At 48.5% G+C, this 16,191-nt stretch overlaps 1 protein-coding gene across 2 annotated transcripts in view; it reads right to left on the bottom strand.

Moving 5' to 3' along the window:
• Positions 1–16,191, bottom strand: part of LOC147111264 (ubiquitin-like modifier-activating enzyme 1) — a 316,654-nt gene that overhangs the window by 196,288 nt on the left and 104,175 nt on the right. For both annotated transcript variants that reach the window (XM_086002004.1, XM_086002003.1), the window contains exon 16: positions 9,920–9,984. In XM_086002004.1, the coding sequence (XP_085858130.1) occupies positions 9,920–9,984 (65 nt within the window). The remainder of the gene's footprint in view (positions 1–9,919; positions 9,985–16,191) is intronic.

The raw sequence follows: 16,191 nt of genomic DNA, 5'->3' as shown, positions 1-16,191 counted from the left end.
GTAGGCCATTAAGCCCCTCGAGCCTGCTCCGCCATTCAATGAGATCATGGCTGATCATCCAAACTCAGTACCCTGTCCCTGCTTTCTCCCCATATCCCTTGATCCCTTTAGCCTCAAGAAATATATCTAACTCCTTCTTGAATATATTTAATGAATTGGCCTCAACTGCCTTGTGTGGTAGAGAATTCCACAGGTTCACCACTCTCTGGGTGAAGAAATTCCTCCTCATCTCTGTCCTAAATGGCTTACCCCTTATCCTTAGACTGTGACCCCTGGTTCTGGACTCCCCCGCCATCGGGAACATCCTTCCTGCATCTAGTCTGTCTAGTCCTGTTAGAATTTTATAAGTTTCAATGAGATCCCCTCTCATTCTTCTAAACTCCAGCGAATTTAAGTCCAATCGACCCAATCTCTCCTCATACGTCATTCCTGCCATCCCAGGTATCAGTCTGGTGAATCTTCGCTGCACTCCCTCCATGGCAAGAACATCCTTCCTCAGATAAGGCGACCAAAACTGCACACAATACTCAAGGTGTGGTCTCACCAAGGCCCTGTACAACTGCAGCAAGACATCCTTGTTCCTGTACTCGAATCCTCTCGCTACGAAGGCCAACATACCAAAGAATTTTTACAGCCAATGAAGTACTTTTTGAAGTGTAGTCACTGCTGTAATGTAGGAAACGCGGCAGCCAATTTGCGCACAGCAAGCTCCCACAAACAACAATGTGATAATGACCAGATCATCTGGTTTTTTTTGGTGTTGGTTGAGGGATTAATATTGGCCCCAGGACACCAAAAAGAGAGGGAGACATACGCACTGATGAACACACGCACGTCGATGAGAATGGATCCCTGTTTAACTCGCTGGGCACGGTCTCACGCTGCTTATTCCCCACTGTCCCCACCTCTATTCCAGCACCCAGCAGTCGCTTTACTGAAACCAGCTCCCTTAAGCCACATTTTCATGGGGCGGTTCCTCAAACGCCGTGCTGTTTGTACAAACGTGAGTTCAAATCCCCACCGCGGCAGTTTGTGAATTTGAATTCAGTTTTTTAAAAGAAAAAAGCTGTGAGAAAAAAAAAAGCTGGCATCAGTAGAACTGACCCTGAAACTGTCGGACTGTCGTTAAAAACCCCAACTGGTTTGCTAATGTCCTTTAGGGAAGGAAACCTGCCGTCCTCACCTCGTCTTTCTAGTCTATATGTGACTCCAGACCCACACCGATGTCGTTGATTCTTAACTGCCCTCAGTTGTGTCACAACTGCTTCAGTTTGAGAAGGCGGCCCAGCACCTTCTCAGGGGCAACTAGGGACTATAAATTCTGACCTTGCCGGCGACGCCCACATCCCAAGAACGAATACGTGAAAAGAATGACATCACTGCCACTTACAGCAGCCTTGACTTTATCGGCAGTGTAGAGGATAGAAATAAAAAAGCCATCACACCAACGTGACTCTTAACTGCCCCCCGTGAAGTGAGCCAGCGAGCCACTCATATGCAACCGGGGATGGGCAATGCCAGCCTTGCCAGCGACCCCCACATCCCGCGAATGAATTATAACAAAAAAAAAACCCCAGTGGAGTGCAGTCAACGGAGGGATAACCCTGATCGCTGCAGTGCTCTAATATAAAAGCGGCTGTGAGCACCAATTGACCTCCTCCTGCTGCAATGGACCAAACACCGGGGCTCAAGTGCATGGTCCTGCTGTTAGTTTTGCCTCAACGCCAGCTCAGATGCCGTCCCTGGATTAGAAAGACCATTTCATTTCTTCACCCCCCCCCCCCCCCAGCCCCCCACAACCCGCCCCAGTCCTTGCAGCCTCCAAACCATGGACCCTGTCTGTCCACCAGGGACGGGCTCGACAGACTGGACTGCATGAACTCATTTCACAGCTTCCCAGAACAAAGCTGGTTTTCAGAAAGCTGGCTCTCGGTGGCGGTGGAGACGGCCAGTGAGTGAATGCCCAAAATGAGTTGCAGATGTGCAGCTCGCAAGAGCGGAAAGAGGAAACGGGCAACGTTTAGTGGCTGTCCAGCTCAAAATTAACTGCCTTGCTTCCAGCCACTTGGTTCTGTATCCACCGCCCCCCCCACCACCACCAGGGGTGAAAATCTGGAGTACATTTAGCTGAAAATGAAGGTCTTCCTGCCATTGTTTACCTTTGACTTTTTAAATAGTTTCTCTAGTGATTCTCTCCCTTGCAATCTGCTCCTTGCTGCCTGTTCTTAACCAGGAGGGGAAAAAACAAAGGAGCCACTGATAATCGGATGGATCATATGGCAGGTCGGCAAGCAGGCACGGTGTGCCGTGGTGCCAGGTTGCCGTGTCACTCGGTGCCGTGACGCAGGGTTCACGACCTCGATTTCCCCCACCACCCCAAACATGTGTTGACCTCCAGGTCTCGGCAAAGGGGGAGGCTGTAAGCTTCGCTGCAGCAGGAGGTGGGGAAAAAAATCAGAGGGAATCGGGTCGCTCTTCCGCCCCTCCCAGTGACCGTTCCCACGGTGATATCGCCACCGGCCTGGGGTTTTCCTCTCGGGGCGTGGGACGGGAGGGAAAGAGGTGAAGAACAATACCAGAAACTTGGGGTCTGAGAAAATCTTGGGATTACAGGGAAATCCCAGCCAAAACTGTGGGGAGGGGAGGGGAGAAATAAAAGTGAAAGGAAAGCACAATTGAATCCTCTACATAAAGCAAAGAGCCACCATTTTATTCCATTCTTTTATTATGACACATATGCGCTGACAGCAGGCCTCAAAAGGCTTTAATTATTCTTTCAGCATGCTGTGGTCTCAGGGGAGCTTTTGATTTTCCCTGCAGGAGGTTCTCATTATAAGGCCCCCCCCCCGACTGTAATAAAGCTTTAACAGACTTTGCACACTCTACCTTTCCAGTTTTATTTTGTGCGTGGTTCTGCCTCTGTTCCGACGCAACTAGAGCTAAGGAGGAAGCTCGAGACTGTGCGGCCGGGGAGTGAGTTGCGAGCGTTGCTTTTAAACAAGGACTTCCTGACGAAAGGCGGGGGGGCACAAAACGGAGCCCATTTTACAAACAAATGCACCAGACGCATCCCCTTCGGAGCGAGCAGCCGAGTGGCAGCGGTTTACTTGGGAGGCCAGGGCGTGAAGAAACAGAAGAACATCAGGGCAATCCCATCCTCAAGTACAAACATCCTTCCATACCCAAGATTTGCTCTCAAATTGTGCGAACTTGTCCCCTTTCCCACTCTATTCCGTTCATTCCACCGGATCCTCCCAAGCCACTGCAGGCAGGGGTGGGGGTGGGGGGGGGGGTGGTGGGGACGGTGGTGCAGAATTGGCATTTACCAAATACAGGAAACTTTGTGCTATCCGGCACCGACGGGACCGAGCTGTTGCCGTCCCATCAAAACTGCCAGACAAACCAGCGCTAATGTTACGGAGATTTTGAGCTCCGTATCTGGCAACAAACCCTGTTGCTTAGCAACAGCTTCTAAACAGTTGGCCGTACCTTGCAAGTGTCTCTGTAGCTTAGCAACAGCTTCAGTGAGACCTTGCAGAGCCTGACTGGTGAAAAAAAAGCAACGAAAAGAAAAAAAACCTAACAAAACGGCTCCTGATTTTTGCCGGTGGCTCGAACATTCCGGACAGTTAACCTCCGGATAAACCAAAGTTTCCTGTAATCCAGCCTGAAATCTATAGATGTATCAAGCAAGTGCTAAGTACAATGCTTGCGATGGGCAACATCTTCAGATCCTTTCCCCTGTGGAAAGGAGGCACCAGCTGGACACAGCACAGAACTTTTATTGGGTAGCAGGACGCCCAGGAGTAGAGTGCCTTGTACGTGGCACCCTTTGTGGCCAGCCTATACCCCATTTGTGCAGAGTATTCTAAAGCAGCGTGCCTGTGGATTTTGGCAGCACTGTTGCCTAATTATGTCTTTCAACAGTTACGTGTCAAGGTTCAAGCCATCTGTGTGCCCCACGAAAGGTGTACAACTGCAGCATTTCAGCAACTAAAGTGTGGAGAAAAGGGGGGCGGGGTAAAGACTGTCTCTGAGCTTTGCAGGATACCTCGCTGAGGGGGGTTGCAGCTCCCAATTTTGGTTTGCTCCACGTGAGCTAGGCCCAATAATAATGACTGCCAAGGTGGGGATACTTTCCTTGGCATTCTTCCTCATACCACAAAAACTCCTTCCTCATTTGCTCCTCGGTCCGACAGGACTGCATTTCCTCAACTGTGCTACCTCCATCCAGGCAGTTCACAGCCCTGCTGTCACAGGAGGGTGCCCTCATCCTCCGAGGAGGGCCACTCTCCCTTGCCGCACTTCAGCAGGACCTCCAAAGTATCTCGGTAAGTGGCTGAGTTTCCCCCCAACATTTCTGCATGTGCCACGTCTTCCCCAAGCCACATTTCACGTGAGTCAGCTGGTTGCGCACTGAGTCAGAAGGTTGTGGATTCAAGTTCCACTCCAGAGACTTGAGCACATATTCCAGGCTGACACTCTCCAGTGCCAGTGCTGAAGGAGTGCTGCACTGTCGGAGGTGCCGTCTTTCAGGGGAGACATTAAACCTTCAGGTGGACAACAACAATCTACATTTATAGAGCGCATTTAACGTAGCAAAACATCCCAAGGCGCTTAACAAGAGCAATAGCAGCAAAAACATTTTTGACACTGAGCCACAGAAGGAGATATCAGGACAGGTGTCCAAAAGCTTGGTCAAAGAGGTAGGTTATAAGGAACGTCTTAAAGGAGGAGAGAGGTAGAGAGGCGAAGATTAAAGATCCAACTCATTGAATGGCGGAGCAGGCTCGAGGGGCCGAATGGCCTACTCCTGCTCCTATTTCTTATGTTCTTAACAGCCACTATTTTGAAGAAGAGCAGGGGAGTTCTCCCTGGGCAATATTTATCCCTCAACCAACATCACTGAAACAGATTATCTGGTCATTATCACATTGCTGTTTGTGGGAGTTTGCTGTGCGCAAATTGGCTGCTTGCGTTTCCTACATTACAACAGTGACTACACTTCAAAAAGTAATTCATTGGCTGCAAAGCGCTTTGGGACATCCTGAGGTCGTGAAAGGTGCTATATAAATGCATGTTCTTCTTCTACAAACGCTGGAAACAGTAATCACTAGTTGGTGCAAAAACAAAACTATTTTAGCATTACAAAAATGCACCATGCCTTTCAAAGTGAGCAGCAGTCCTTTAAGAACTGCTGTCTCTCTGGATTTCCTTTTCAACAGCAGGGAGCCTATTAAATTGAGCAGGGGGGTGGTGGGGGGGTGAACTTCAGAAAATTCATTGAGGATTGAGGTCAGTCCTCAACGCTGTGCCACGGGTGGGTGCAAACCCGATTTCAGTGACTTTGCGAAATGGGGCCCGATAAGCTTGGCTACCTTACATCCAGTCTTTAACGTGACTGGAGAGGGTGTTAGCAGCCACAGAGAGCTGCAGTGGCTCCTGCTGTTGTGGTATTCTTCAGAGGTACTAAGAATGACCACGTGAAGACAACGATGACACAGTCAGATAAAGCAAGGTCGCCAACAGATCCTTCCATTACCTCAACCAAACACTAGGCTTATACTCGCTGGAGTTTAGAAGAATGAGAGGGGATCTCATTGAAACTTATAAAATTCTAACAGGACTAGACAGACTAGATGGAGGAAGGATGTTCCCGATGGCGGGGGAGTCCAGAACCAGGGGTCACATTCTAAGGATAAGGGGTAAGCCATTTAGGACAGAGATGAGGAGGAATTTCTTCACCCAGAGAGTGGTGAACCTGTGGAATTTTCTGCCACAGAAGGCAGTTGAGGCCAATTCATTAAATATATTCAAGAAGGAGTTGGATATATTTCTTAAGGCTAAAGGGATCAAGGGATATGGGGAGAAAGCAGGGACAGGGTACTGAATTTGGATGATCAACCATGATCTCATTGAATGGCGGAACAGGCTTGAGGGGCCGAATGGCCTACTCCTGCTCCTACCTTCTATGTTTCTAATCCCCCACATTTTTTCTTTTGCTGGTGAGATTCCCTTCTTTTTTGTCTTAGGTTCTTTCTGTTTGTCCCCTTTGCTAGGCTGCTCTTTGCAATACCCTATGCAATGCTGAGCAGTTGTCCAGTTTCCCCAGATCCTCCCCGGTCCTGCTCTGCACCTGGCCAAAAGGAAGTTCATTAGAGCAGGCTGGAAAATCTTCTTCTGCTTTTTCTCCCCGTCCTTTTTGAGAGGTAATTGCGCGACGCAGCACCTCTCCACAGCGGCACGGTTGAAATTAGAGCTCAGTATGTGAGGAGCGGGGCCATCCTACCATTGCGGGGCACCATCACACTCTTAAGCTTCTCTCAAATGAGACGCAAGTGGAAACATCTGAGCAAGACCATTCTGCAAGTTTGTAAACAGAGCAACATGCATTTGGTGATGCAACTATATCATCACCTCGAGTCCTGGTCACCTTCCCCAACTCCCCACTGCTAAAATTGTTCAATTGATTTAAAAAAAAAATGAAGAACAAAGATCAAAATATGATAGCTTGGACTGAAACAGGTAGAGAAAGAAAAAAAGACTTGCATTTATAGAGTGCCTTTTATGACTTGTGTTTCCCCCAGCCAATGAAGTACTTTTTGAAGTGTAGTCACTGCTGTAACGTAGGAATCATGGCAGCCAATTTGTGCACAGCAAGCTCCCACAAACAGCAATGTGATAATGAGCAGATAATCTGTTTTAGTGATTGACATGAATCTTGTCATTCATGTGGAAAGACTTATGAAATAATACTGGGCGGCCTGCTGGTGGCGCTGTCCAGGGAGAGTATAAATACTCGGGCATGGGCCCAGCTTGCTCAGGACATTCGTTAACAGGAACTAGTGAAGGACACAACTCGATCTCCATGTTGAAAAACAGTTGATTAAAGCCTTGTTTAATACTCAGTTTTCTTATGTCAGTGATGTTGATTGAGGGATAAATGTTGGCCCCACGACACCAGGGAGAACTCCCCTGCTCTTCTTCAAAATAGTGCCGTGGGATCTTTTACGTCCACCCGAGAGAGCAGACGGGGCCTCGGTTTTTCAAAAGACGGCGCCTCCGACAGTGCAGCACTCCCTCAGTACCGCACTGGAGTGTCAGCCTAGCTTTATGTGCTCAAGCCTCTGGAGTGGGACTTGAACCCACGATCTTCTGACTCAGAGGCGAAAGTGCGACCCACTGAGCCGTGGCTGACAGAGCAGCTTTTGCTGTGTGAGCGTTTCCCAGTGGCCAATGTGGCAGCCTGAACAGACTGAGCCCTAAAGCTCTCAGGCTGTTCAGAAACTCCACACTGCGGCAACAAGCTCCCCGTAAAAGCACAAGGTGCTCGATATTATCACCAAACTGAAATTGCGTTTGAAGTAGAAGTTCATGTCGCGGGGTGGCGAAAGGCACGGAATTTCGGATTACAGTGTCCAGGTGATGGACGAGGGCCAAGTCAAGCCATCAGACCTCGGTTGGAAGATGCAGCAACACTTCAACCCGCACCTCAATCCATCATCTGCCCACTGCATGAAAAGTGGAAACAATTTCAGAAAAAGCAGTTCTGGTGAAGTGTCCCAATTCTGAAAACATTTGCATGTCTACCCTTCCTGGACTGGTTTCGAACGTTTGAGGGGGTCGGAGAGGAAATTTCCCTGGGGTTTTTTCTCTGCCTCTCCCAGGAGATTACATGGCTGCCGGGAGTGGGTGTGAGGTGGGGGAGAGGTGGGGATGATGGGGGGAGAGAACTCTTTAGCCACGATGGTCCAGCCATCATGAGGTGTGGGGCAAGGCTTATTGCACCAGCTGCTCTTAACTTGCCCATCAATTTTGTATGTTTGTCAGGGTTTACAAACTGTGTAAATGCACAGAGGGTGAAGCGCTGTCACAGGATTCAAGGGAGTAGTTTTGTGGTGTTTCCGTTTATTCAGTAGGAATCGGTTTCGTTGAGGTTCTCGTGCCACCGTAAGGGAAATCTCCGCTGCCGTTTGCGGCAGTTGGTGACACTATTAAATGGCCACTGACACTACTGTGAATCGTGAAGTTACTCTTGACCAATGACCAAATTGCACATACAAGACAGACACTGCTCGGACATGAGGGCTGCGACCTCTGGTTGGATGTCTCCCGGGAGGTTTCATTGTGAAGTGCACTGACCTTATAGTAGCGTTGTAAGTCCCAGCCCTGGTACACCAATAAGGTGGTCGAGAGGGGGCAAGAGTTGGCTTGACATTTCAAACACTGGCCGGACTAGAGAATCTCCAGGAGCGTACAAAGCTAATGAGAAGCTGATGACAAGGTGAGTCCCATTCACCGACCAGTATTTATTTTGAGAATTCCCGATGATTTTACTCCCGGGTTTGCTCACAAGCGGTCTTTCATTCCCGGAGAGTCCAGGACGATCCGGGAGGGTTGACATCCCGATCTGTCACAGCTGCCATGCGCTCCGAACTGGGTCACCTCACAAGAACATGCCAGGGGGGCCCACTCGGCCTTTCCCCACAGGTGCCTCACCCCCCTCCCACCCTCCCTCCCCCGCAGCCCCTTGTGGGAGCTTGCTGTGCGCAAACTGTCTGCCACGTTTCCGACATGACAACAGTGACCACACTTCTTAAAAAGTACTTCATTGGCTGTGAAGCGCTTTGAGACGTCCTGAACTCGTGAAGGGCACTATATAAATGCAAGCCCTTCTTTTCTTGCTGGCACCGTGCTGTGGGATGCGTTCTGGATTTTGTGCACCTTATGAATGCATTTTCTGAGGCGGGGTCGACACCCCGACTCATTGGACTAGGCGGGCGAGGATGCAGGATTTTAAAAGCCTGTGTACAGCTGGGTGCCGGTGAAAAGGTTACATCCACAAGATCAGATAAGCAGAGGCAAAACATAAACAACGGAGCCACGATGGGGAGAAAGGGAATACATGAAAATCCAAAGTACAGAATTACGGTTGTTTGACAGTTACAGTGTTTATTGAAGTTCCGCCTACTTACTGTCAAGAGACAAGATAAACAATCTCTTCAGTAAACTGTTAGGTTGAAACTATTACCTTTTTAAGACAATTTCTTAGTTCAAACTCAAAGGGGAAAAAAAAACTGCAGGCCTCAGCAGACTAGGTCCTGGTCAGACTCCAGGAGATGCCATAAATGGGCACCAATCCCAACCAAGGCAACTTTATTGCAGTAAGAATAGCAGAAGAAAGCAAAACAAGTTTGCCTTGTATTTACTTTAGCTAGCTCCTGCCCGGAGACCGAGATACATTTGACAGTTTCAGATGGGGAGGCTACCGCTGCTCCCTTCCCCCTCCCTCGCCCCAATCACACCCCCTCTCCTCCCCCTCGCTGCACTCCCCACTCCCTAACCCCTACCCCTCTTCCCCCCGCACCCACCCTCCCCAATCCTTCGCTCCAATCCCCACTCCATTCCACCACTCTTCCTCTTCTCCCCACTCCCCGTTCCCCTGCTCTTCCACAACCCTTCCCCACTCTTTCATTCCACCCCCCCACGTTCAGCCCACTCCCCCCTCTCCACACTCCCCCCTCCTCACACTCCCCCGCCCCCTCCTCACACTCCCCCCGCCCCGTCTCCACCCCCCCCACACCCCTCTCTTCCCACCACTTCCCCCTCCCCCAGTTGCTGATCTCCAGACTCACATCTGCCAAGAAATGAGAAACCTGTCCTTTTTGTTTTAGTTCAGCCGATGCGAGGGAAAGGAAAGGTTCCACATGGAACTGTAACCTGATAACATTTTGCAATGTGTACTGAAAACACTCTTTATTTCATTAATTCTGGCTCACTGTGGAGACATAAATCAAATTCAATGTAATCCTAACCATGACCAGTTTCATTAGGTGTTATCTCCTTGGCTTTAGCCAACTCCTCTTCCACAAAAACAGACCCAGATAAACTTGGGAACAAATGGTAAAAAGATACTTACTCTAAGTACTTGTTGACGTTCTCTGCCGGCTGTTTGAACAATCCTTCAAACTCATCCCGGGCCCACTGCAAACAAACACATTCAATACGTCAATGTCCGAACACTGGTAAAAATACAAGAGCCACCCCTGGTAGCTCAGTGGGTGAACATAAGAACATAATAATATGTGCTGGACCCAACTGCAATTAAGAACATAAATGAAATAGGAGCAGGAGTCGGCCATATGGCCCCTTGAGCCTGCTCCGCCATTCAATAAGATCATGGCTGATCTTCGACCTCAGCTCCACTTTCCCGCCCGATCTCCGTATTCCTTGATTTCCCCATGAGTCCAAAATCTATCTATCTCAGCCTTGAATATACTCAACGATTCAGCATCCATGGCCCCCTGGGGCAGAGAATTCCAAAGATTCATAACCCTCTGAGTGAAGAAATTCCTCCTCATCTCAGTCTAAAGTGGCCGACCCCTTATCCTGAGACTATGCCCCCTAGTTCTAGACTCCCTAGCCAAGGGAAACAACCTCTCAGCATCTACCCGGTCAAGCCCCCTCAGAATTACCTGGTGCATCACTGAACAGTAACAGAGCGGAAGGTCCAAAATTTGATTCCCAGTCTCAGTTGAGATGTTATAATTGGCCTCAGCTGCCATGGAATAGGAAGGGGGCGGGGGTGTGGAATATAAAGGGATCTTGCTCCTGATTTATAACCACCGGCACTTATTGAAATGTGTTGGGTGACGGTAGGTTTGGGCTGAGCTGTGATGCCCCATAAATTCAAATGACTCTCACCGACTGGGCTTACACATGAAGGATTGGGCTTCAGCCACCTGTGGAGCTGTAATCCCACCAGGAGCCGGCACCTTCAGGAAAGGGGGAGGGGGGAAAAATTGGTGAATAAAAATATGAAAATCTACTTGAGATACGCAGTTGGCACAGCGCTTTCCAAATAGAGCTGGTGTCATTTGTTTATTGATGCCCTAACTGTGGCATATTTTAATCTGATCACATTTATATAGGGAAAAATGCCCTTTTACTTCAATTTGTTAAAAAATATCTTATAATCATGTACATAGGAAATGCACCTAGTGTTAAAGAGGCACCAGATTCATGGATAAACATTTGGGAGACACATGGCTGATGATGGTTGTCATGGTGTTGCCCAGCACCATGTGCAGGGATGGACTAGGGATTAACCCCACACCACTGGGTTCAGTCTCCATCCTGAGGTGTGTTGTGTGAGGAGGCACCGTGCGAAGGCTGCAGTGAGCCCCAGGCGAGGGCAGGGGGAACGGAAAATTGGGAGGGAGGCGTTAAGGCCTGGGTGGTCCCTTTCACCTCCCAAGGCTCGCACACTCGGTTGCAAAGTGTAAAGCCAGGCAAAGCAAAATGGGGCGAGAAAATCATGGCACATAAAAAAAAAACCATCTATGGATAAGAAAGGAAATCAAAATCACCGCATGTTCACCACATCGGTGCAACAAAGATGTTGCACGGGTCTTCTCTATCTCCGCTGAGAAAGAGAAAAATGAAAGAATGAGAGGAGAAAGAAAGACAGAAAGAAGGAAAGAGAGAAACAAAGCAAGAGAAAGACTTACATTTATGACGTGTTATTTCACACCCTTAGGATGTCCCAAAGCACTTTACAGCCAATTTGCTTTTGAAGTGTGGTCACTGTTGTAATGCAGGAAATGCGGCAGCCAATTTTTGCACAGCAAGCTCCCACAAACAGCAATGAAATAAGTGACCAGGTCATCTGTTTTTAGTGATGTTGGGCGAGGGATAAATGTTGGCCAGGACTCCACTGCTCTTCTTCAAAATAGAGCCGTGGGATCTTTTACGTCCACCTGAGAGGGGCAGACGGGGCCCTCGGTTTAACGTCTCATCCGAAAGACGGCACCTCCGACAGTGTAGCGCTCCCTCAGCACCGCGCTGGAGTGTCGGCCTAATTAATGGGGCGGTAATATAAAAGCGTGAAAAATATTCCAATACCCACGCTCGAGTCATCCTGATGCAAAGGAAGCAAAGCAATAGGGGCCCGGGTATAAATTCCGTTCGAAAACCGTCCTATTTAGAGGATGTTAGTTTCCATTTGTTTAAGTTAGACTGATCTGGGCCCTGGATATTGGACACACACCAAGCGCTGCACATAAACACAGACTTCCCATCAACGGCCAAGAGGCAATCTTGACAGAGGCAGCATACATCAGGGAGTACTTTCAAATAATATACATTTCACATTGAACCTTATCCTGCACTGTTCCTTTAATGTTTACAAAGCACAACAGCTTTAAGAATAGTTTCCTCTCGAGGCCAATTAACCCCTTAGAGACCAGTGAGGTTGAACGAGCGGTGGCACGAGAGGAATTCTCAGACAAAAGCAATGGGTTAGGCGATGGACGATTTACTTGGTAGCAAGGTCTTTAGTACTTTCAAGTGTTACTGTCTTGAAGCTTGCTCTTCCCCTCACTGCTGGAGGCATTTTTCTCCTCTCTCTCTCACCTCTTTCTTTTGCACCACAAGTCATTGCCCCAAGCTGTGGAATCTACTTTTCTTTAAATTCGATTTTTATGGGATGTGGGCGTCGCTGGCAATGCCAGCATTTATTGCCCATCCCCAATTGCCCTTGAGAAGGTGGTGGTGAGCCGCCTTCTTGAACCGCTGCAGTCCGTGTGGTGAAGGTGCTCCCACAGTGCTGTTAGGGAGGGAGTTCCAGGATTTTGACCCAGCGACGATGAAGGATTGGCGATGTACTTCTAAGTCAGCATGGTGTACGACTTGGAGGGGAACTTGGAGGTGGTGGTGTTCCCATACGCCTGCTGCCCTTGTCCTTTTAGGTGGAAGAGGTCGCAGGTTTGGAAGGTGCTGCCGAAGAAGCCTTGCTCCCAGGCTTCTGACAACTGTGCCCTTAAAGCGGGCGCTAGGAGGGGCAGGGAGTTTAGGTGAATTGGCAGGAGTGCTGTTCAGTCTTGGAATTAATTCTGGTTTCAGCCTCACCTCTTGATTTCAAAGATTGGTCGTTTTTAGATGAAGATAGACATCATTCAATAAAATAGTTCCAATATTTGGTCTCAAATATCAGTTCCAATGTTGGGGATAAATATAATCAAAAATGCAACTTTGCCTTGCGTAGGTTTTTGCAATTTTGAAGAACTTTTTCAAAATTTATATTTCAACAAAAAAGTTAGAATTGTCACACGACACAAGAAATATTGAGAAATAATAAACTGGATTGGAATAACAGAAGAGTCATTCACAAACGTTTGAATTGGGTTAAGGAGCAGATGTTTTAACTGTTGCTTAAGTTGCGGACTGCTACTCGCATCGACTTGATCTGAGAAATCAGTTGAGTTTTAGTCTCTTTTTATTTTGAATTTTAGTCTTTGTAAGAAAATGCCCCCAATTTTAATTTTCATGGAGGAATACAGGGGGAAAAATTCAGTTGTTTGCGCCTCCCGTTAGCGCCTTAAGAGGGCGCTAATGGGCGCAAAGCAACTAGCGCCCGGACGCGACGATGTTTGCGCCACTCGCGAAATTAACTAGACATTTTGCGGCGGCGCTAAACACTACCGCCACGATCTCCTGCGCCGGCAGATCGTGACATCAGTCGAGCGTGCAATGCCCCGGACCGGATATTGAGTGGCGCCCCCTGCCTTACCGCCTGCCGCTAGCAATGACAGGTTGAGAGGAGCGTTTTGCAGTCGGGAAGGGGCTGGGGGAGCGCTATTTAAAGGCAGCCACTTCCTGCCTTTTTTTGTTGGTGACATTTTTGCACCATGCATTCTGAGAGAGAGAGAGAGAGAGACTTCTGGAGAGATTCAACGCTGTGTGAAGGAGTTTTGAGTACTGAGCAGCACTTTGCAGGTTCATTTTGATTTGCCCTTCCTTGCTTCGCCAGCGCTCTGAGGTAGCGCCTCGCTCCTCGGCCTTTGCACCTTAAGACAGGTGTGAAGCACCTGATTTAGTGCTCCAATCACCTTCAGGGGCGATAAAAGCCAAGTTTGCCGTCGGAGGCGATAATTAGCGCCAGGAGCTAAACTTTGCACACGGCCGATAATGGCGCCCCAAAAGGGGCGATACTGAATTATTCCCCCCATACAGTTATATATTCGACGTCTACTTTCATCCTTATTTCAGCTGTGAAAACGTTGCTGCTTGCCATCCGATATATAAACATCAACGACAAACCTCCCCAGGCATCTACTGCAACTCCACTTCCTGTCTGCACAGGAGTTCAATCCACCTTCCCACCAACCCGCGGCCTGACCCGTGTATTAGGGACAAGCCTTCAGCTTCTCCGCGTGGGAAGATTTCTAAAGTTCAGAGGTCATGGACGCTCGGCTACGTGTGGACACAGTGCTGCTTTGGTTCAAAGGACAGCTGCTTCTTAACCCAATTGAAGTGTTTGGAAAGAATCCTGGAATCATCCATTTTGGCTCACGTCGGGTTTTCAGCTCAGTTTGATGCCTATCCTGACAATATGCGACTCGTACATTATGTGCTCAAAATCTACATATTTGTCAAAACAGGCTATATATGAGTTAGCCCGTGGCTCAGTGGGTAGCCTTTGAGTCAGAAGGTTGTGGGCGTCAAGTCCCGCTCCAGGGACTGGAGCACAAAATCAATCCCGACACACCAGTGCAGTGCTGAGCGAGTGCTGCACTGTCGGAGGTGCCGTCTTTCGGATGAGACGTTAAACTGAGGCCCCGTCTGCTCTCTCAGGTGGACGTTAAAAGATCCCACGGCACTATTTCAAAGAAGAGCAGAGGAAGTTCTCCCCGGTGTCCTGGCCAATATTTATCCCTCAACAAACATCACTAAAACGGATTATCTGGTCTCATTGCTGTTTGTGGGAGCTTGCTGTGCACAAATTGGCCGCCGTGTTTCCTACATTCCAACAGTGACTACACTTCAAAAAAAAGGACTGAATCGGCTGTAAATCGCTTTGGGGTGCGTGGAAGGCGCTATATAAATGCAAGGTCTTTCTTTATTCACTTCTCAAAGCAAAAACCTCTTGTCCAGCTGGGGTAACTTCATTATAACAACTATGGTCATAAAACATCTACAGAATCATAACACATGTAGAATCACTTCAATGGGTTGGCGCCTCCATTAAAATAGCAGAGAGAGGTAATTTGATCCAAACGTGGGGAGCTGCGGAGAAGCCCAGTGCCCTCAAAACCACCAGCAATGGAAACGTAAGAAACATAAGGATTAAGAACAGGAGTGGGCCATACGGACCCCTCGAGCCTGCTCCGCCATTCAATAAGATCAGGGCTGATCTTCGAGCTCAACTCCACTTTCCCGCCTGATCCCCATATCCCTGGATTCCCCATGAGTCCAAAAATCTATTGATCTCAGCCTTGAATATACAAAAGACAAACTTCGCCCTCAACTCAAACCAGGAGATGGTCAAAAGATTAAATAATAACTCAATATTATTGATAAAAAATGATGGGAGTGTTTAAGGTATCAACGCACCATCAAGTTCTGGGTAATTAAGTAAACTGCTCAAGCTTATCCTGCAATATGGATGTAAATCTCTTGATAGTGCGCAGTCTTGTAGCACACTCCCAGCATGGGTGTTCTCTATGAACAGCTTGTAAAATCTAAATACAGGAAACTCTCCATTTACCGGCACCTAAATAACCGGAAATCTCTGTTAACCGGCAAAATTCAGGAGTAGGTTCAGGTAAGTTTTACTTCATATTAGTGGCTGTTCCTGGTCCTGTGGCTGTGTAACCGGGGTTCCTGCACCTGTTGCTAAGCAACAGGGAAGCCTGGATTTGTTGCTGTGTACGGAGCTCTCCTACCTTTTACTATACCTCTCTGTAATCCGGACTTTTTGATAAACCGGCACCACGCCGGTCCCGTCGGTGCCGGATAAAAGAGAGTTTCCTGTACACCAAAGGACACCCATAAAAACTGACTAAAAAAAAAAAGGGTAATTTTGCTTGTTTTTCCAGCCGATGCTCTTCCCTCCTACCTGAAGGGAAAGGCTTCCGTGGGCGTCAGTCTCAGTCCGGTACCTTGCCCATGCCGACGGCCGTGTCCAAATGTTGGATGTTGGCATGCTGCTCAAGCAGGGCTGTACTGAGCTGAGCCCGATGACTGCCCTCACCCGACGCCCACGCAATTCCAGCGCGACGAGGAGCAAGAATTTCCCCCATCCCAAGTCGAGCGCGCTACCGCCGTCTTTTAAACAGAACAGCCGCTCCATCCTGTCCCGACACGGCTGCCAATCTACAGCAACACAATTTCATCGCTTTACATCTCAAC

Source organism: Somniosus microcephalus, chromosome 11 (assembly GCF_052327205.1).
Source record: "Somniosus microcephalus isolate GS21.2 chromosome 11, FLI_Smic_1.0, whole genome shotgun sequence".
NCBI lineage: Eukaryota > Metazoa > Chordata > Chondrichthyes > Squaliformes > Somniosidae > Somniosus > Somniosus microcephalus.
Note: the sequence above shows the minus strand (reverse complement) of the source record. Positions and strands in the feature narration are given on the sequence as shown.